Source organism: Aedes aegypti, chromosome 2 (assembly GCF_002204515.2).
Source record: "Aedes aegypti strain LVP_AGWG chromosome 2, AaegL5.0 Primary Assembly, whole genome shotgun sequence".
Classification (NCBI taxonomy): domain Eukaryota; kingdom Metazoa; phylum Arthropoda; class Insecta; order Diptera; family Culicidae; genus Aedes; species Aedes aegypti.
The window spans coordinates 446,476,024-446,493,281 of NC_035108.1; the positions used below are offsets into that span (position 1 = coordinate 446,476,024).

A 17,258-nucleotide genomic window follows, 5' to 3' on the forward strand; every position below is an offset into this window, starting at 1 on the left:
ACATGGCAGCGTATTGGCCGAGAAAAGTTAAGTATCATGTTTTAGTAAATATTCTTATTACTGATTGCAAGATGAATCAGATTAACTAAATTTTTAACTAATAACAAACTTGTTCCTCAGAGCTATTTACAAAACACCACCCAAAATCCCTCCTTTCCCATATCCTTAGGCAAAACACTTCACTACCGCTATATGTATGACTGATTCATTTTCTTTTGACCTTGCATCATTCATACGTGTATTGGAAGTCAAGAGTAGAAGCAAAACTTAAAGAACCTTCTGGTCAAAGATGTTGCGTTGCCTACTTCCCAAACTCCAAAACCCCCCGGTGTATTATGGACGGTGTGAGTTTTTAAACTTATGCTGGAGACTTGGCCCCTGACCCCTTGTACATCAATAAAATAAACTAAAATAAAATAAAAAGTCCTTTTTTATAAGCAATTTATACAAAAGAAATTCGTAATGTGACCTAGGGAGAGACCCCATTTGATTTGTACAACGAGGCGATTTTGCCGTTTTTTTCTGAGGAGTAAAAACTGGACTCTATTTGTAATTCTATATATTTTTTATTCGACCTATTCAAACCTACATTTAGTGCATTACAGCGTGCTCTTGCTCATAGATACCTACTATGAACAAATATGTTTTTTCAGCAGCGGCGCATCGATGAAACCCTTCCCGCACTGTTCACACGCAAACGGCCGTTCTCCAGTGTGTTTCCGCTCGTGAATCGTTAACTGCCGTTTCCGCACAAACGATGCCGCGCAGAAAGAACACTTATGGGGCCGTTCGCCCGTGTGGCTGGCCATCTCGTGCCGCCTCCGGTCGGTGATACTCGCATACCGTTTAGTGCAGCCATCCGTTCGGCAGTCGAATGGCTTCTCGCCGGTGTGCGATCGCTCGTGAAGGATCTGCGCTTCGCGCGTTTTCAACTTCCGCGGACAGTAACTGCAGCAGAACGTGGCCTCCGAGTGGCGATGGCGGATGTGCCGTTTGAGATTCTCACCCCGGGCAAACTTCTCGCCACAGTCCGGGCACTGGTGCTGCTTGGGGAAGTGGCACTTCATGTGCGAGTTCAGGATGGTCTTGGACGTGAAGCGCTGCAAATAAAAGGTAAAATATAATAGGGTATAACATGAACAGTCCATCAATTTGAAAATAAGGATATTGATTTTCAATCAAAATTGAAGTGACTGTCTTACAATGGTCATGTAGGGCAAACGGTCCCTTAGTGGAGGTAGCTCCAATAGTGGAGGTAGTGTGTTTTGGCATGTTTCGCGCTAATAAATGATTATGTGATATTTTTCTATTATGCGCGATGTAAAAATGATGCAAGTAATCGAATAATATTTATAAAATTTAACCGTAAAACTATTGAAAACAATTATTTTGCTTAAAATTTTTGCTCCTTTGCACCTATTGTGGTGCATCAGTACCCATAGTGGAGGGTCCCATAAGAAATCAATGGATTGCGCCACTAAAGGAACCATTCTTAAAACATACCTCCACTAAAGGAACAGTGTTCTTATTATTGGTGCAAGGCTTTTTGCAAGGAAATTTCAAATAAATCTTGATTTTTATACATTTGAATGATAGAAGGATTTGAGATCTATCGAATGATACGTTAAAATCATATATTTCATGATTTTATCACCATGTTTTTGCAGTTTTCCCTTAGGTGCACCATTAATGGTACACTTACCCTAGCTGGAAACACTACTGGAAAACACTGAGTGGAAAAGCTCAAAATGTTAAATTCATGTGCATATATAATTTCGCAGAACCATTTAAATTTTTCCATGCGACCCGTGGCTCTTATGACAAACTGCGATTAGGCCCGCGATATGCTGCAGATTGAGCACCACTGGTCTAAATTGTTAAAAATAATCGTAAATTTGAATATAAATATCGATTGTGAAAAGAGGTTGAAGTGTAAAACAGTATGTTTTTTTTTTAATTTATATAATAGGAAACTAACCTTATCGCACAACTCACAACCATGCGGCCGCTCTCCGGTGTGCTTCATCTCGTGCACCGTAAGGGCCGCCTTGTTCGATTTCGCCACACCGCAAACCGCGCAGACGAAACTCTTCGGCACTCGATGCGCGAACTGGTGCTGTTTGAGAACGGCTCCGGTTCGAAACACCCGCCCGCAGCAATCGCATTGCCACCGGCGGCCAACGGCACCAGTAGTATCGTCGCTTTCGGCTTCGGCCATCGCTTCGTTTGCTTCCCGCTCGACCTGGTGGTGTTGCTGGACGTGTTCCTGAAGCTGGGAGAAGTTGTGGAAGGGAAGTGCGCATTCCTCGAAACAACAGTACCGAACGGAGCCCAGCTTACGAGACCGTACTTCCACTTGCTGCACCTCGATGGCCGGCAGGGATTCGTTGTGGATCGAGCTGTAGAGGTGTTTGAGCATTCGCGCGTTACTGGGAGATTCAAAGTCGCACAGCTTACAGTAGTATCGTACCATGGAGCTTTGCTTTTGTTGATGGGCGGTCACTTCTCCTACATTGGAGAAACGTCTATCGCAAATCGAACAAGCATGCTTGCGCTTGACACTGTCTTTCGATGGGTCTCGTGGATGATCACGCTTAGAATGCTCGACCAGTGCCGATTCGTCTTCAAAATATGACCCACAACCACAGCAGCGGAACCCGGGTAACGTAACGGCATCGTACCGATCGCTCACATCCTCCCGTATGAGATTGTAGAACTTCGCGTGCTGGTCGTTGAAGAGCATGTGGTTCTTCAGCCGCGATTCAGACTCGATCACGAAATCGCACAATCGACACTGGTAGAATTGCTTCTGCTCGCGAATACGTTTATGGACGACGAAGATCATGGCAATATCGAACTTCTTTAAGCAGTATTCGCATTCATAAATTATAGAATTTTTCTTCTGAGGATATTCCTCATCTAAGGATTTCGTTCGATGCTCTTTGGTGTGTTCGTTCAGCTCCTGAATAGAATCGAAGAATTTCAAACAAGAGCAACAACGTTCCTTGATTATCTCGACAATGTTATATCCATCGTACTGTGCGACTACGCGTACGAAATTCCCAGGGATCAAGGCCATTTGCTTCCGCTGACGGGTAGATATGTATTTACTACTGTCCTTGGGATGAGTGCTTTCCTCTTCGTCGTCGTCGTCGTCACCGTCGTTGGATTTCGGCTCTTCGTCGTCGTCACTGGGATCGTCCTGACAATCGGTCAACGATTCTTCGATGTATTCAATACCTGCAATGAGAATCGAACGGAATTGAACCCAAAATTAGACATCAGAATCTTGAGTCATATCCAAGATATTCTGGGGCTGCAGGGTTGAATTTACAAATGTGGGGGCCTAGGAGGCACGGTCTTGTTGGGGGGTAAGAACAAGAAAACTATTGATGTAGCGATCAGTACAAAATAAAAGGTTGTAAATGTTATAGTAACGATTCAAATTTCTTCGAACTCACCAAGTATCAGGTATCGGAAGGCCTGTTCCAAGTGCACGTTCCCCACCAGTTGGGAGATTTGTGCCATCGCCATATTTGAGCCATCTACTCGATGGGAGAGGAAAGGGAATGGCAAGATAGGAAATAGGAGTGGGGTCCCTTGAAGAGGGACGATCGCATAAGCGAAATGACAGCATGTAGCTCCATACCACAATGGGTTCGAATAGCGCCCTAAAAAGGGCTCTGCAAAACGCATGAGCGTAAAGAGAGCCTGTAGCCCCTTACCACAGAGTGTTACGAATTACATAATTTTCTGAATTCAGTTTCACTTAATAAATGTTTACCAAGTAATTGGAATCGCATTTGCTCAAAAACTGGACAGTTACATGTCAGGTGATACGAAGTCCCATAATCTGAGTCACAACTATCACAAACAAATAAGCCAGCATGCTAAATATTCGCCATGTGATAGTAGAGTCGGCAGTGGCCTGTCAAGCACTCTGACCAAGAGACTGCAATTCTGCTTTGACAGATTTGGTTAATACTTCGCCACTACCCTTGGAGATGGCTCAGTAATGTACAATTTTGATTGACGACACGACTTCAAACTATTCCAATAAGGTACCGCGGGGCAAGTGGGAACGAAAAAAACGATAGTTCAAACAAATTGTTCAATAAAATTTTCAAATGTCAACATTTTTCAAATCCAACAACACAATCACGTTTTGGCAACATATTTGCTGATGTGTGCATAAAACTAATCGAATAATTTCGAAATTGTGAAAACCTTGGAAGAAAGTTTTAGAATGAGCCAATGGACGCAGTTACCTCGCTAAGCGGGGCAAGTGGGACACATCCAGTTTCATGCGTCAATCCACATCAGTAAGTCAACCATTACAATAATAGGATTGATAAGTCATAGATTTTTAATTTTAAGTACATATTTGATGTACAAAAGGGATCAACCATAAAATACGTAACGGTTTAGGAAGAAACCCTTTATTCAATAGTTTGTCACCTCACATTTAATATTAACTGAAAATTCCTCAATAAAAGCGTAAAGAGGAATTAAACATGTTCAAAATATATCATTTATAAGTTGTTAATTAAAATGTAGCACATAAACAATCATTAATTGACGAAATTATAAATATGTTTTGTTATTATTTATATGCATGGCAGAAAACCACCTTATGGGATGGAATTGTTTTCCATCACTACTTAATTTGGTAGAAATAACAAATAAAGTTCAAATAACATCAGGTATCAGGTATCAGAAGGCCGGCTCCAAAGGCACGTTCCCCACCAGTTGGGAGATTTGTGCCATCGCCATATTTGAGCCTATTTCATCATCTACCCGATGGGAGAGGAAAGGGAAGGGAAAGATGGGAGGAAATAGGAGTGGGTCCCTTGAAGAGGGAAGATCGCATAAGCGAAATGAGAGCATGTAGCTCCATACCACAATGGGTTCGAACAGCGCCCTAAAAAGGGCACTGCAAAACGCGTGAGCGTAAAGAGAGCCTATAGCTCATTACCACAGCGGGTTAAGAATAACAGGATGTCCTGAAGATTCAGGCTTCTGTATTCAGTTTCACTTAATAAGTGTTTACCAAGTAATTGGAATCGCATTTGCGCAAAAACTGGACAGTTACATATCAGGTGATACGAAGTTCCATAATCGGAGTCACAACTATCACACACAAATGAGTCAGCACGCTGAATATTTGCCATGTGATAGTTGAGTCGGCAGTGGCCTGTCAACGCTCTGACCAAGAGACTGCAATTCTGCTTTGACAGATTTGTTAAATACTTCGCCACCTTTGGAGATGGCTCAGTAATATACAATTTTGTTTGACGACACGACTCCAAACTATTCCAATATTGCTTGTGCTGAGTTGCCGCCCAAGAGTTTATCTGAAGCTTCACCCAGCACTTCGAAATTGGAATAGCCGGCTCAGGGCCAATGAAGTCATGCGATGCTCCATCGCGAGCTAGCTCATCAGCCAATTCATTTCCAGCGATGGAAGAATGGCCAGGTACCCATACAAGGTTTACAGAGTTGACTGAATTCAGTTCCTCAATTTGAGTTCGACATGCGATAACAAGCTTCGACCTTGAGTTGGCCGAAGCGAGAGCTTTTATAGCAGCCTGACTATCTGAACAGAAGTATATGACTTTACCCATTACGCGCTGTTGAAGTGCTGATTGCACTCCACACATAAGAGCAAATATTTCCGCCTGAAAAACGGTGCAGTTTCTACCAAGTGAGTAAAACTGATTCAGCCTTAGCTCACGAGAATATACTCCTGCACCAGCTCTACCTTCAAGAAGGGAGCCATCAGTGTAACATACTATATTGTTTGATATACTTCTTTCCAGATAGGCAGATGTCCACTCTTCCCGTGTCCTGTAAGGAAAGTGACAAGCAATCGTGAGAGCACTTGGAGCAAGGACAATGTTGTCCCAATTCACCAAAAGTGGAAACAACGAAGTGTGTAGATCTACGATTCACTGGATTTTTCTCCAGTAGATCCAACACTCATGAACGGTAAGATCAAGAATCTTGTTTAAGATGTATGTCTTGTGGCGCAACGTTGAAAAGTACCTAGAGCGCTGCTGTGGGAGTCGTTGAAAACGCATCAGACAGCGCCATCAAGCCAGTGTTGCCACATTTTTTCGGACTCTCATCTGTGTTTTCGGCTGAAAAAATCTTTTTTAATTTTTTAAGCGAAGTATGCACTTCAACAGAAAAGTAATCGCCTATCTCGATGCGTGGGAAATTTCTTGCAAGAAATGCTCAAGAAAAGCATTTTTCTTTGATCGCAGTACGCTGTTGAAAAGAAATGTCAATTCAAATGGAGCTCACTGTAGGAAATTACTTGACCATTTCTTGAGCAGAAATTTTTACTTTTCTTGAGCGGAACAGCATACTTAGCTTTATAGATCAAAAAGAATTTTTGCAAACGTATGATGACTGTTTTTGACATGTCAACCATTTTAAATTTGAACTTATTCTTCTAAAAGTATGTTGAAGATACATCATAGTTTCTGAAATATTAAAATACTTAAGTTTTTGAGAAAAACTAAACAGATTTAAGGCATGTCTGATTTATATCTTCCAAAACCGTGTCCCAAACTCGTGAAATATCCTAAAATCTTAAAAATCTTTTTTATTCAAAATATCTGTAGGCTAGAACAGGAAAATATCTGTGTAATTACAGATAAATCTGTGTATGTGGCATCACTGCATCAAGCACATCCTTTGGAGATGGCCCAATTTTGATTGGATTGTTCTTACTTCGCCCTTTTGACACCACACAAGACATCCATATGCCAATATTGGTCGAACAGCTGTTGTGTAAATCCATTTGATATATTTGGGTTTGAGGCCTCAGGTTTCACCAAAGGTTCGCCGGCATTGACCGAAGGCCATGCAAGCTTTTTTGACTCTGAAATCAATGTGAGATGTCCAAGAAAGTTTGGAATCTAGAATGACTCCGACATACTTTACCTAATCAGTCACATTAATCTCAGTGCCAAAAAGACGTAGAGGTCGAATTCCAACGCGGTTTCGTCTTTCCATAAAGAGAACAATAGATGTTTTATTCGGATTAACCTAAAGACCATATTGGCGACACCAACTCTCGACTACCTGAAGAGCACTTTGCATTAGGTCGAATAGGGTGCTAATGCACATACCAACTATCAGAGCTAGATAGTCGTCGGCAAATCCATAAGTTGGAAAACCGCAATTATTGAGTTCCCTCAATAGCGTATCTGATACGAGATTCCACAAAAGTGGTGATAAGACTCCCCTTGAGGGCATCCGCAAACACTCGCTTTCGAATCGCTGCTTGACGCAATGTCGAGAAGAGATGTCGGTTTTTGAGCATTTGATGAATCCAATTGGTAATCATTGTAGGTAGCCCATGGCTTCGTGCGGCTCCCAATATGGCATCGAAAGACACGTTATCAAAGGCACCCTCAATATCCAAGAAAACACCCAAGCAGGATTGCTTCTGAGCGAATGCTTTCTCGATATCGTATACAACTTTGTGTAAAAGAGTCACAGTGGACTTTCCAGATTGGTAAGCATGTTGATTCACATGAAGAGGCATGTTTGCCAAATAAACATCACGGATGTGATGATCGATAATGCGTTCCAGACATTTCAGAAGAAAAGAGGTCAGACGGACTGGTCTAAATCTCTTCGCTTCCTCATACGACGCACGTCCCCCTTTTGGGATAAACTTTACAGTAATATCACGTCAGGATCTTGGAATATACCCGGTAACAAAACTGCTTACAAGTAGCTTTTTCAAAACATGTTTGATAAACTCAAATCCCTTCTGGAGCAGAACAGGATAAATCCCATCCGCTTCTGGAGATTTGAAAGGAGCAAAACTATTAAGTGCCCATTGAATCGATTCAGTAGTTACGATACTGCGAGCCAAAGCCAGAGACTCATAACTACATGAAAAGATATTTGGTTCATCCGTAGATGTTAAGTCCACACAACCGGGGAAGTGTGTATTGAATAAACAGTCTAGAACTTCTTCGTCAGAAGAAGTGAAGTCACCATTAGGTAAGCGAATTTCGTTCGCTTGGAAATCTTGGAAATTTTGCAAGGATTTTGTTCAGCCGACTAACTTTACTAAAACTGGAAACATTTGTACAAAGGTTTTTCCAACTGGATCGTTCAGCAGAACGAAGAGCCTTCTTGTAAGCTTTGCGAGCCAACTTGAACGACTCTGATCCAGCTGAACGGTGTCTGTTCCAACCCCTTCTACGCTGTTTCCTGAGCCTAGTCAGATCGGAATTCCACCATGGGGTCCCTCTTGTAGTCTTCACAGACCGCAGAGGACATGCTTATTCAAAAGCTTTCATAATGTAGGATGTTGTTGTCTCCTTTCTTTGCGATTTGGAAGGAAACCTTGATTCCCCTAATGGAGTTCAAAATCTCCTGCCTAAATCCCCCAAATTCAGAACAACTGACCACGGTAGGCGGCACTCTTTGCTTCCTCACATGAATCAAAGAGCCTAGGCACGGTGTGCTGAAACACACATATTATCGAACTTGCATGAACCTCCGATCTTTTTTCACTAAAAGTTAGCCTTGGTAGTCAAAAAAAGTTTGCGGCATATTAAAAAATCTTTCATCGGCAAAAATTTGAAAAAAGTCGATTTTTGTATTCTTGCCCTTTCTCCATATAAGGGTTCATAGGAGAATATTAGAGTTACACTAATTTTTATGATTTTTTAACGGTTAATGACCAATTTGATGTATACTGAACACGAATGAATTATCAGATGTTTTAAATTGAGCATAATTTTCTACGCACACTCATATAATATGACCAGCCCATGGTGGTATGCCGCATTTTATCTAATAAAAAATCACTATTCTTTTCTGGATAGCTAGCTATTCATACGAACACTTTGTATTCTTCATTTTGGAAAAACTTTCCAACTTGGACATAGACTGTGAGTTTATGCAAGTTTTTTCCATCAGGTGTCTATAATGTTTCCATACCTAAGGAGTTGATCATAATAGCTGAATCAAACCAGTACTTGTTAATTGACGTATGCGGCAGAGTTTTCCAATCAGAATAGGAAATCCCTGAAATGGATACACATAGGCTACATATTCATGTACGGTAAAAGCACCGGTTTTGGCCAGTCTAAGAGAAAATGTCAATACAAATTATATTGGAAGCCCTATTTCTACTACAAATATGTCAAATGCAGGCTTCCAATTCATATAATGTATGTATATTATTCGACATGAATTAAAACCACTTTTTTCGCTTTGAAAATCTCGTTGGTAAATATAGCCTACCCGAACCAGTTTCGTTCAGAGATTTAGTTTTGGTTTCTAAATTGGCCAAACTCATTAATTTCTTATGAGAGTGGCCAAATTAGGAGTACCCTGGCTAAATAAGGTGTATGGGAGTTCAAATTATAAGGGAAATGAATTGTGTTTCTTATGTTTTGAATCAATTCTGACGAATAAATGAATGTTTCTCTATCATGTCAATGTGATCTACTGAACACAAAAGGTTACATGCTGATTGGCTGTGTAAAACGGTGTATAATACATGATGGCTACAACTGGCGTATGGCCAAAATCGGCGCTTCTACCATACACGCAAAAGTGTTGAAAGATAATTAAATTTAACATGATTTACAGTGAATAGCTTATACAGTCTTAATATGGTCCATCATGAAGTTTTGCGCGTTCAATAATCTGCTCTTATATTTCGCATTGCGCAGAGTAGAGCGTGATCGTTTGTCATAAAATGAAGAATAATGCGGCGTTGATAGCAAATCGATCCAACGTAATCCCGCACTTTGGTTTACGACCTCACACTCATGGACGGCACATTTTGAAAAACAGACTCAACAATTTCATTAACTATTATAATCAACTCTCCCTTACTTTATATTTCGTATCTCGAGTTTGAGAACCAAAGTGAAATTTAGATTTTATGGCATTATGACCATCGGGGTGGTCCTTTCGATTGTATATGTACTGGTTTTGTGTTCTGTAACTCGGTACCTCCCTTAATGGATGACTTTCCTAATATCGAGGTTGGAGAATTGAGTGGAACATGAAGACATAAATTTTAGTATTTTGTTTTAGATAGGTGAATGGAACTAAGCATACGTTAATGGTTGGAGGTTCTATAAACCTTTACAACGAGCGGCTACAAGATTTCAATACAATTCTGAATAAAAACTTTATAAATATCGCATTATATTGTTACACTTACATAAAATGTAAGGTATTTAGAGATTTTTTGTTTTGAAATTCTAATTTTTCTGCATAAAACCCTTTCATATTCTGTATATGTAAAGATATTTTTCAATATTTGTATAAGTTCTAGTTTTAAAGGTAGACATACCGTATAGAGCTCTGCGTAAAAATCTTCCTCTATCTTTCACTCTTTCAAAATAATTGTGAACAACAATGTAAGAAGGAGTAAAAATGCCGTATGAAATTGAAACAGAGCAGTGCCTTATGTATTTGTATATCTGTTTATGTTTATGGCTGTATGTAATTGTTTAATTTTATTGGCTTGCAACTATCTTAAGAACGCTTCATATTTAATAATATTTTCCAATGATTCCAATTATGCAGTAGAATTGGGAACAAGGATTAAATCAGGCCTGCCCAAAAGACGAGCACTCGACATTGAAGAAGTCTGTAAGTCGCAGACGAAATAAGCCTATCTGTCAAGATAAGCAACATATTAGAGTTAAAAGGTAGTTGCTCGTCTTCACTAGTATTTTCATGAAAGGTAATAATTTCTCTGGTCGGATTATTGTTGCAAACGGATCAACCATTTATGTTAAAATAAACCAAAAAGGTTAGGCCGGCCTAGATTACATTGATGAGTTGTAATGTGTTTATTCTAAATTTATAAAAGGTTATGTCAATAAGTGAAGTCGTTATAAAACGGCATACTACCATCGGCTGGTCATATTGTATGAGTGTGCGTAGGAAATTATGCTCAATTTAAAACATCTGATAATTCATTCGTGTTCAATATACGTCAAATTGGTCGTTAACCGTTAAAATTCATAAAAATTAGTGTAACTCTAATATTCTCCTATGAACCCTTATATGGAGAAGAAGCAAGAATAAAAAATCGACTTTTTTCAAATTTTTGCCGATGAAAGATTTTTTAATATGCCGCAAGCTTTTTTTGACTACCAAGGCAAACTTTTAGTGAAAAAAGATCGGAGGTTCATGCAAGATCGATAATATGTGTGTTTCAGCACACCGTGCTAGGCTAGAGACTGCTTCGATTTGCTGTTCGGAAAATTTGTCTAGAGCATCGAACTGGTAGGTGGGGGGTTTTTCGCAGCCGAATTGTTTGAAACCTTGCAATAAGGAGCATTTCACTACGACGCATATTGTGGCCAAATATGAGCTTTGTAGCTTTCAAAAAACCCCACTGCCGAAGTGAATCAAAAGTGCCAAGAATTGGGTCTGGCTCCTAGCTTATTTCGATTCAATTATCAACATTATCCATTTCACCCTTGGAAGAAGGTTCGCATTCCGGAGAAACGTCCTTTCTTCCATTCTTGCCACAATTAGTGACAGTTTTAAATCCCACTTTTTTGGAAGGAAGTTGTGAATTCAGAGATTCACCCTTCCTTTTTTTTTGTAGTTGCAAGCATGTTTAGGGTAAGTGTACCCTTAGTTGTGGGTGTTTCTATAGTTGCGGTAGTACCGTTTCCACTGATTTCATTGCATTAGACACAGAACCGACACTGCCAATTGACGTATTTGCTTGTTGATACACGAAATAGCTGAAGAGAGCGTTCAAATTGCTTTAAAACTGATGGAATATCACTAATATTGCTAAAACTTTTCTTGCTTGTATCAATAGTTGCGGTAAAGTGTTCCTATAGTGGAGGATCCCATAAGAAATTAATTAAGGCGGTTAGATGAAGTTCAATCGTGCTTAGTACCTCCACTATTGAGCTACCCTAGTGAATAAACGAAAGAAGTCGTGACTTTCGAGAGGTTTTTTTCCCAAGACGGTGTCCAAGAAGGATTACCACCGCTAGCTTTCGCCAACGGGTTCAACGAAAAATCGAAGGCACGGGTCCAAACAAGGACCGTAAAGGGATCAATAGTAGAAAAAATAGTACTGAAAAGAACTGTTTTTAATTTTAGCACTGACAAGTACCGTCAAACGGGGTGACTTGCAACACTTTTCAACTTCAATCAACCAAACCATGATCTAAACGTAATCTAAAAATCTAAATTCCTTGTAGAACTTTGAATGGCCGGCTCGCCTACAGAATGAGATGATAGAAAATTGAATCGAATTATTTTGTCATATCAAAAGTCATCAAAAAGGTGAAATTTTTTAAATGTCCTTGTGCGGGGTGACTTGCAACACTCACTGCTAATTTAGTTTTTTCCTACAAAATGTTGATATTTTTCATTAGTCACACTTGTTAAGTATTGTTATTCATGTATTTAAAGCATTCGAACCAGTACAAGAACATTTAGAATACATTTTTGTAAGAAAATAATTGAACTATTTTTGTATGGGGAAAATAGACGTTAAATCATCAAGGTCCAATATCTTAACTGAACAATATTTTTAACGAGTGTTTGTAGTTGATTGATGAATTATTACTCTTTTGATTATAAAGTAGACCTAACACAAAAGTTTTTAACTTTTATAAAACTCTAAATTGCTTAGAAATAAAGTGTTGCAAGTCACCCCGCATAGGTACATGTGTATAAAAATTATTTTTATTAAAAAGTTGTTGCTACAATTTCGTAAAATAAAGTTCGTCATATTATCACTTATTAGTTATAGAAACAACATGTAGAGTATTACTTTTGTACATTAAATCTATCTCATGTTTTCAGGTCACGATTTCAAACCTCCATCAAGTATCAGTTTTCTAGACATTTAAAAGAATTATGTTTATTATATGAACATATTTATAATAATAGTTTTAATCGTGGCCCCTACTTGAATTGTGAGTCACACGTATTGAAGCACCGATTTAAAACGAATTTTCTATTGAAAATTGTGTTTTATAGTGAAATTTAGTTATAAATTACAATGTGTTGCAAGTCACCCCGCCGTTGCAAGTCACCCCGTTTGACGGTACTGTTTTATTGCTTTAGGTAGTTTTCAAAGAAAAACTTCCAAGAGCAAAGATAATTTGTGTACGCACAGCACGATGGTACGATGCGCACTAACTCAGTTACCAATGATTATACCAAACGACCAAATCTCGCATAATCTGGGATAACGCCCTAAAAGCCATTGGTAACCACGTGTGTAGCTCGTTGTTTCTGATCAAATGAATGTATGAACATCCAAACCAATACCACTGGCAGGTAGAGAATGATCCTTTCTTCACCATAGAGTTGTTAAATAAGTGTAAATCCATTCAAAATGCTCAGAAACAACAAGCTACACACATGGTTACCAATGGATTTTAGTGCGAGATCATAAGTTATGCGAGAAATGATGTTATGCCAAATGATGTTCCCCCCCCATGAGCTTATGTTTGTTCATAGTTCAAGAAATGAGAGTTCACCCTTTAGTGTTGAGTTCATTGCAAAAAAAAAACAACCAAGGGCAGGTGGAACAATGTTATGGTTCTGCATTGTTATAACGTATTAAAAAGATGAAGTGTTATGCACGTATGAGAAAGACTTCATTAAGAAATCACTTAAAGGCGTTTCCGTCTTCCAAAGTTAAAGGTCAAATAAATAAGTAAATACTACCTTCAATACTATAAGCATCGCTCTTGCAGTCCTCCTCTGCCACATCGCATTCATCGACTTCCATTTGTTCAACTACAGACGACACTGGCTGGCCATCTTCGAAATCAGCCTTTTCCACGAACATCTTATGGCACTTGCCCATATGCTTCTGCCAGGCACTTCCCCCTTTGAATATTCCTTCACAAACCCGGCAAACTATCCGCCGTTTATTGGGCTTATTCCGATGGAACGTCAGCAATGCCTTCTTGGAAAAGCGTTGGAAGCAAATGCTGCATTCGTAAGGGTTCTGTTCGTCCCGTTCTATTCGATCTGGGAAGTGCCGTTCCTTTGAATGGGCTTCAAAATCCTCCCTGCGTTCGAATAGCTCCTCGCAACCACAGCATCGAAGCCAGAGGAATTCAATCAAATCGTAATCCTTATCCGTTACTAATAGGCGGTACTGGTTCTCGCTAAAATTGGCCAAAGTTGTCGAAGGAGCATGATCCTTTGCCATACTTTCGTCGAGATCTTCCTCATTGTAACCTTGACTTGATTCTTCTGCATTAATCTCAATGGTGTGGATAGTCTCCAGATGGTGAAACAATAGTTCTCGGTTGTCCAACAATAAGCCGCATTCGCGACAATGGTAACGATCTGAACCGATCCGGTTTCGATGGAACGAAATGGCATCCGAATTGGAGGACCGCTCGTAACATATTGGGCATTCGTGAAGCGCCGCCTTCATCTCATGCCCCTTCATATCTTCCCTGTTCTCAAACCGCTCGGAACAACCACAACAGCTGGCCGCTGTAAACTTGATATGATCGTAATGATCCCTTTCTAACAGTACTTCATAATCCTTCTCATCGAGGTCATTCAAATACACCATCTCGTGTTTCTTCCCGGTGCTCTCCTCTGGAGCCAGAATGTCTATCAGCTCTTGAGCAGCCGTTAATTTACTTTCCTCTTGCTCCACCACTGCTTCCGCCGGCGATCCTTCTTCAGCCTCTTCAACTATGATGTCCAAATCCACTCGCTCAGCCATTGCTTCCAAACCTTCTTCCGGTTCAAGCTCCTCCTCCAAAGCCTCGATTTCCAACTTTACCATATCATTGGATCCGCTCTTGCACGGAAATTCTCTTACGCTCCCTTCCGGGTACAGCTCCCCTCTCAGCAGCTGATCCGACTCGATGCACTGCTGGCGAAGCTGGTGGGCATTCCGGAGCCGTTCCAGGCACCGGAGGCAAATGTTCTGCGGTAGGTTCTTGTCCAGCATTACCTGCAAGGAACCGACCACTTTAATGCCATCTCATGTTCATAAAACTTGAAGGTAATTGGCGGTACGTACCTGGATGCCGGTCAGCTCCTCCACCATCCGGGCGATGGTAATGTTGTCCTGGATCAATCGAACCGAAATCAGGTCGTCGTTGTCCGGGGCACGACATATTCGGCACACTTTTGGGCGTTGCCAATTCATGGCGTATATGGTTGAAAATCACCTGCGTCACTGCAATTGAATTGTAGTATATTAAAACAGTAAATTATAAGAATAATTTTAAATTTTGGTAAAAACGAACCCAAAAAATCGTTGAGGCTTCCGCGAATGTTGTTGTTTATATTTTCTGTCATTCCATCCCAGTGTTGCCACATTTTTTCCGACTCTCATCTGTGTTTTCGGCTGAAAAAATCTTATTTTAACTTATTCTTCTAAAAGTAATTAAAAGGTACATAATAGTTTCTAAAATATTAAAATACTTAATTTTTTGAGAAAAACTAAACATAGTAAAGGCATGCCAGTTTTATATCTTCCATAACCGTGTCCTAAACTCGTGAAATATCCTAAAATCTTATAAATCTTTTTTATCTAAAAAATCTGTGATCACAGATATCTGTAGGCAAGAACGGGAAAAAATCTGTGTAATTACAGATAAATCTGTGTATGTGGCATCACTGTTCCATCCCATCATCATGCACGCTCAACTATTTTCACACATTTCGCATGGAACTGTCAAACTGTAAATCAAGCATGTGCTAGAATAAGGGCGTAAGTCGCATGATCGATTTCTCTTCATCGATCGATCGATCCCTTCTTCTGCAAATAAAGGTGACACGAAGCGGGTTTGTTGGCCTTTTTTCACTTCAGGACGCTAGGCTGCGATGCAATCTTGCGTCCTGAGGTGAAAAAATGCTGACAAACCCGCATCTTGCCACCTCATTCACAGAAGAGAGGATTGATGAAGAGAAATCGATCATGCGACTTACGCTCTTATTCTAGCACACGCTTGAAATGTGTAAATGAAAGCATTAATCGAAAAAAATTTTAAATTTTAAATTAAATATTTGAGGTGTGATAGGGTAACAGTCGTATTTTGGACCCCCTAAGGAAGTGATTTTGGTTGTTTGTCACAATTGGGTTGTTTAGTGATGAAAAATTCACAGTTTTGAGTAGCTTGATGGAAAGAGCACATTTTTCTAAGTATAACAAGATTTTATTGCGCTTCAATATCTTAATTTTGATATCACAAATGATTAAAACAGATTTCAATCCGTCGACTCAATGACGTTTCAATTTACATAATGACAGCTCGCCCCGAAGTAAAATTTGCTGAGGGGTGATTCAAAAGTGATTTCCATACTAATTTCCCACGTGTTTAAAATACTTCCAGGTCTAGGAAAATTGTGAAACTTTGGATTCTAGTTCTATTTTTAACGTAGATTCAGAATATGTAATAATATGAGTGCATCAAAAATGAACGAAATTTATAAAAGAATAGTAACTTCATCCTTCTCGGTTGTTTTGGGTACTGAAACTAGTTGGAACGAAAAAATTAAGAGTGAAGAAGTTTTTGGTAACGATTTTAATGTATTTAGAGATGATCGCGATCTGGTTCTTACCCAAAGAATGTCTGGTGGGGGAGTTCTCATTGCAATATCTTCGAAATTCAATTCAGAATTAATTGTTTCATCAAAATATAAAGAGTTTGAACACGTATGGGTTAAAGCACATATCGCCGGTGAAAAACATATATTTGCTTCTGTGTATTTTCCGCCAGACCATGCTTGCAAATTATCATATGAAATTTTCTTTCAAACCGCTGAAGAAATTTTGTCGCAGTTTTCTCCAGAAATCAAAGTGCATATCTATGGCGACTTTAATCAGCGTAATGCTGATTTTATTCGTGATTCCGAAAACGAAAATGTTCTGCTGCCGGTTGTTGGTGAAAACGAATCATTACAACTTATTTTTGAAAGAGCTGCATTTTTAGGTTTAAATCAAATCAATCATGTGAAAAACCGACAAAACTGTTATTTGGACTTCTTATTCTCAAACATAATGGAAGATTTCTGTGTGAACGAATCTCTTTCTCCACTATGGAAAAATGAAGCGTTTCATACAGCGATCGAGTACTCAATCTTTGTTCATAATTATCATAATTCCGACTACTATGACTTTGAGAATTTCTTTGATTATAAAAATGCCAATTATAACGGCATCAAACAGAAATTGAATAGAATAGATTGGCAATCCGTTTTGAAAAATCAGGAAGATTTGGAGTATGCAGTTA

General features: G+C 39.5%; 1 protein-coding gene across 1 annotated transcript; it reads right to left on the reverse strand.

Moving 5' to 3' along the window:
• Positions 1–546: 546 nt before the first annotated feature.
• On the reverse strand, positions 547–15,363 carry LOC5573448 (zinc finger protein 569). The gene is made up of 5 exons (XM_021847968.1): positions 15,270–15,363; positions 15,041–15,199; positions 13,714–14,971; positions 1,979–3,240; positions 547–1,100 (listed from the first exon to the last, which is right to left on the reverse strand). The coding sequence occupies exons 2-5, from the start codon at positions 15,167–15,169 to the stop codon at positions 630–632; spliced, it is 3,120 nt and encodes a 1,039-aa protein (XP_021703660.1). The 5' UTR covers positions 15,170–15,199; positions 15,270–15,363; the 3' UTR covers positions 547–629.
• Positions 15,364–17,258: the final 1,895 nt, after the last annotated feature.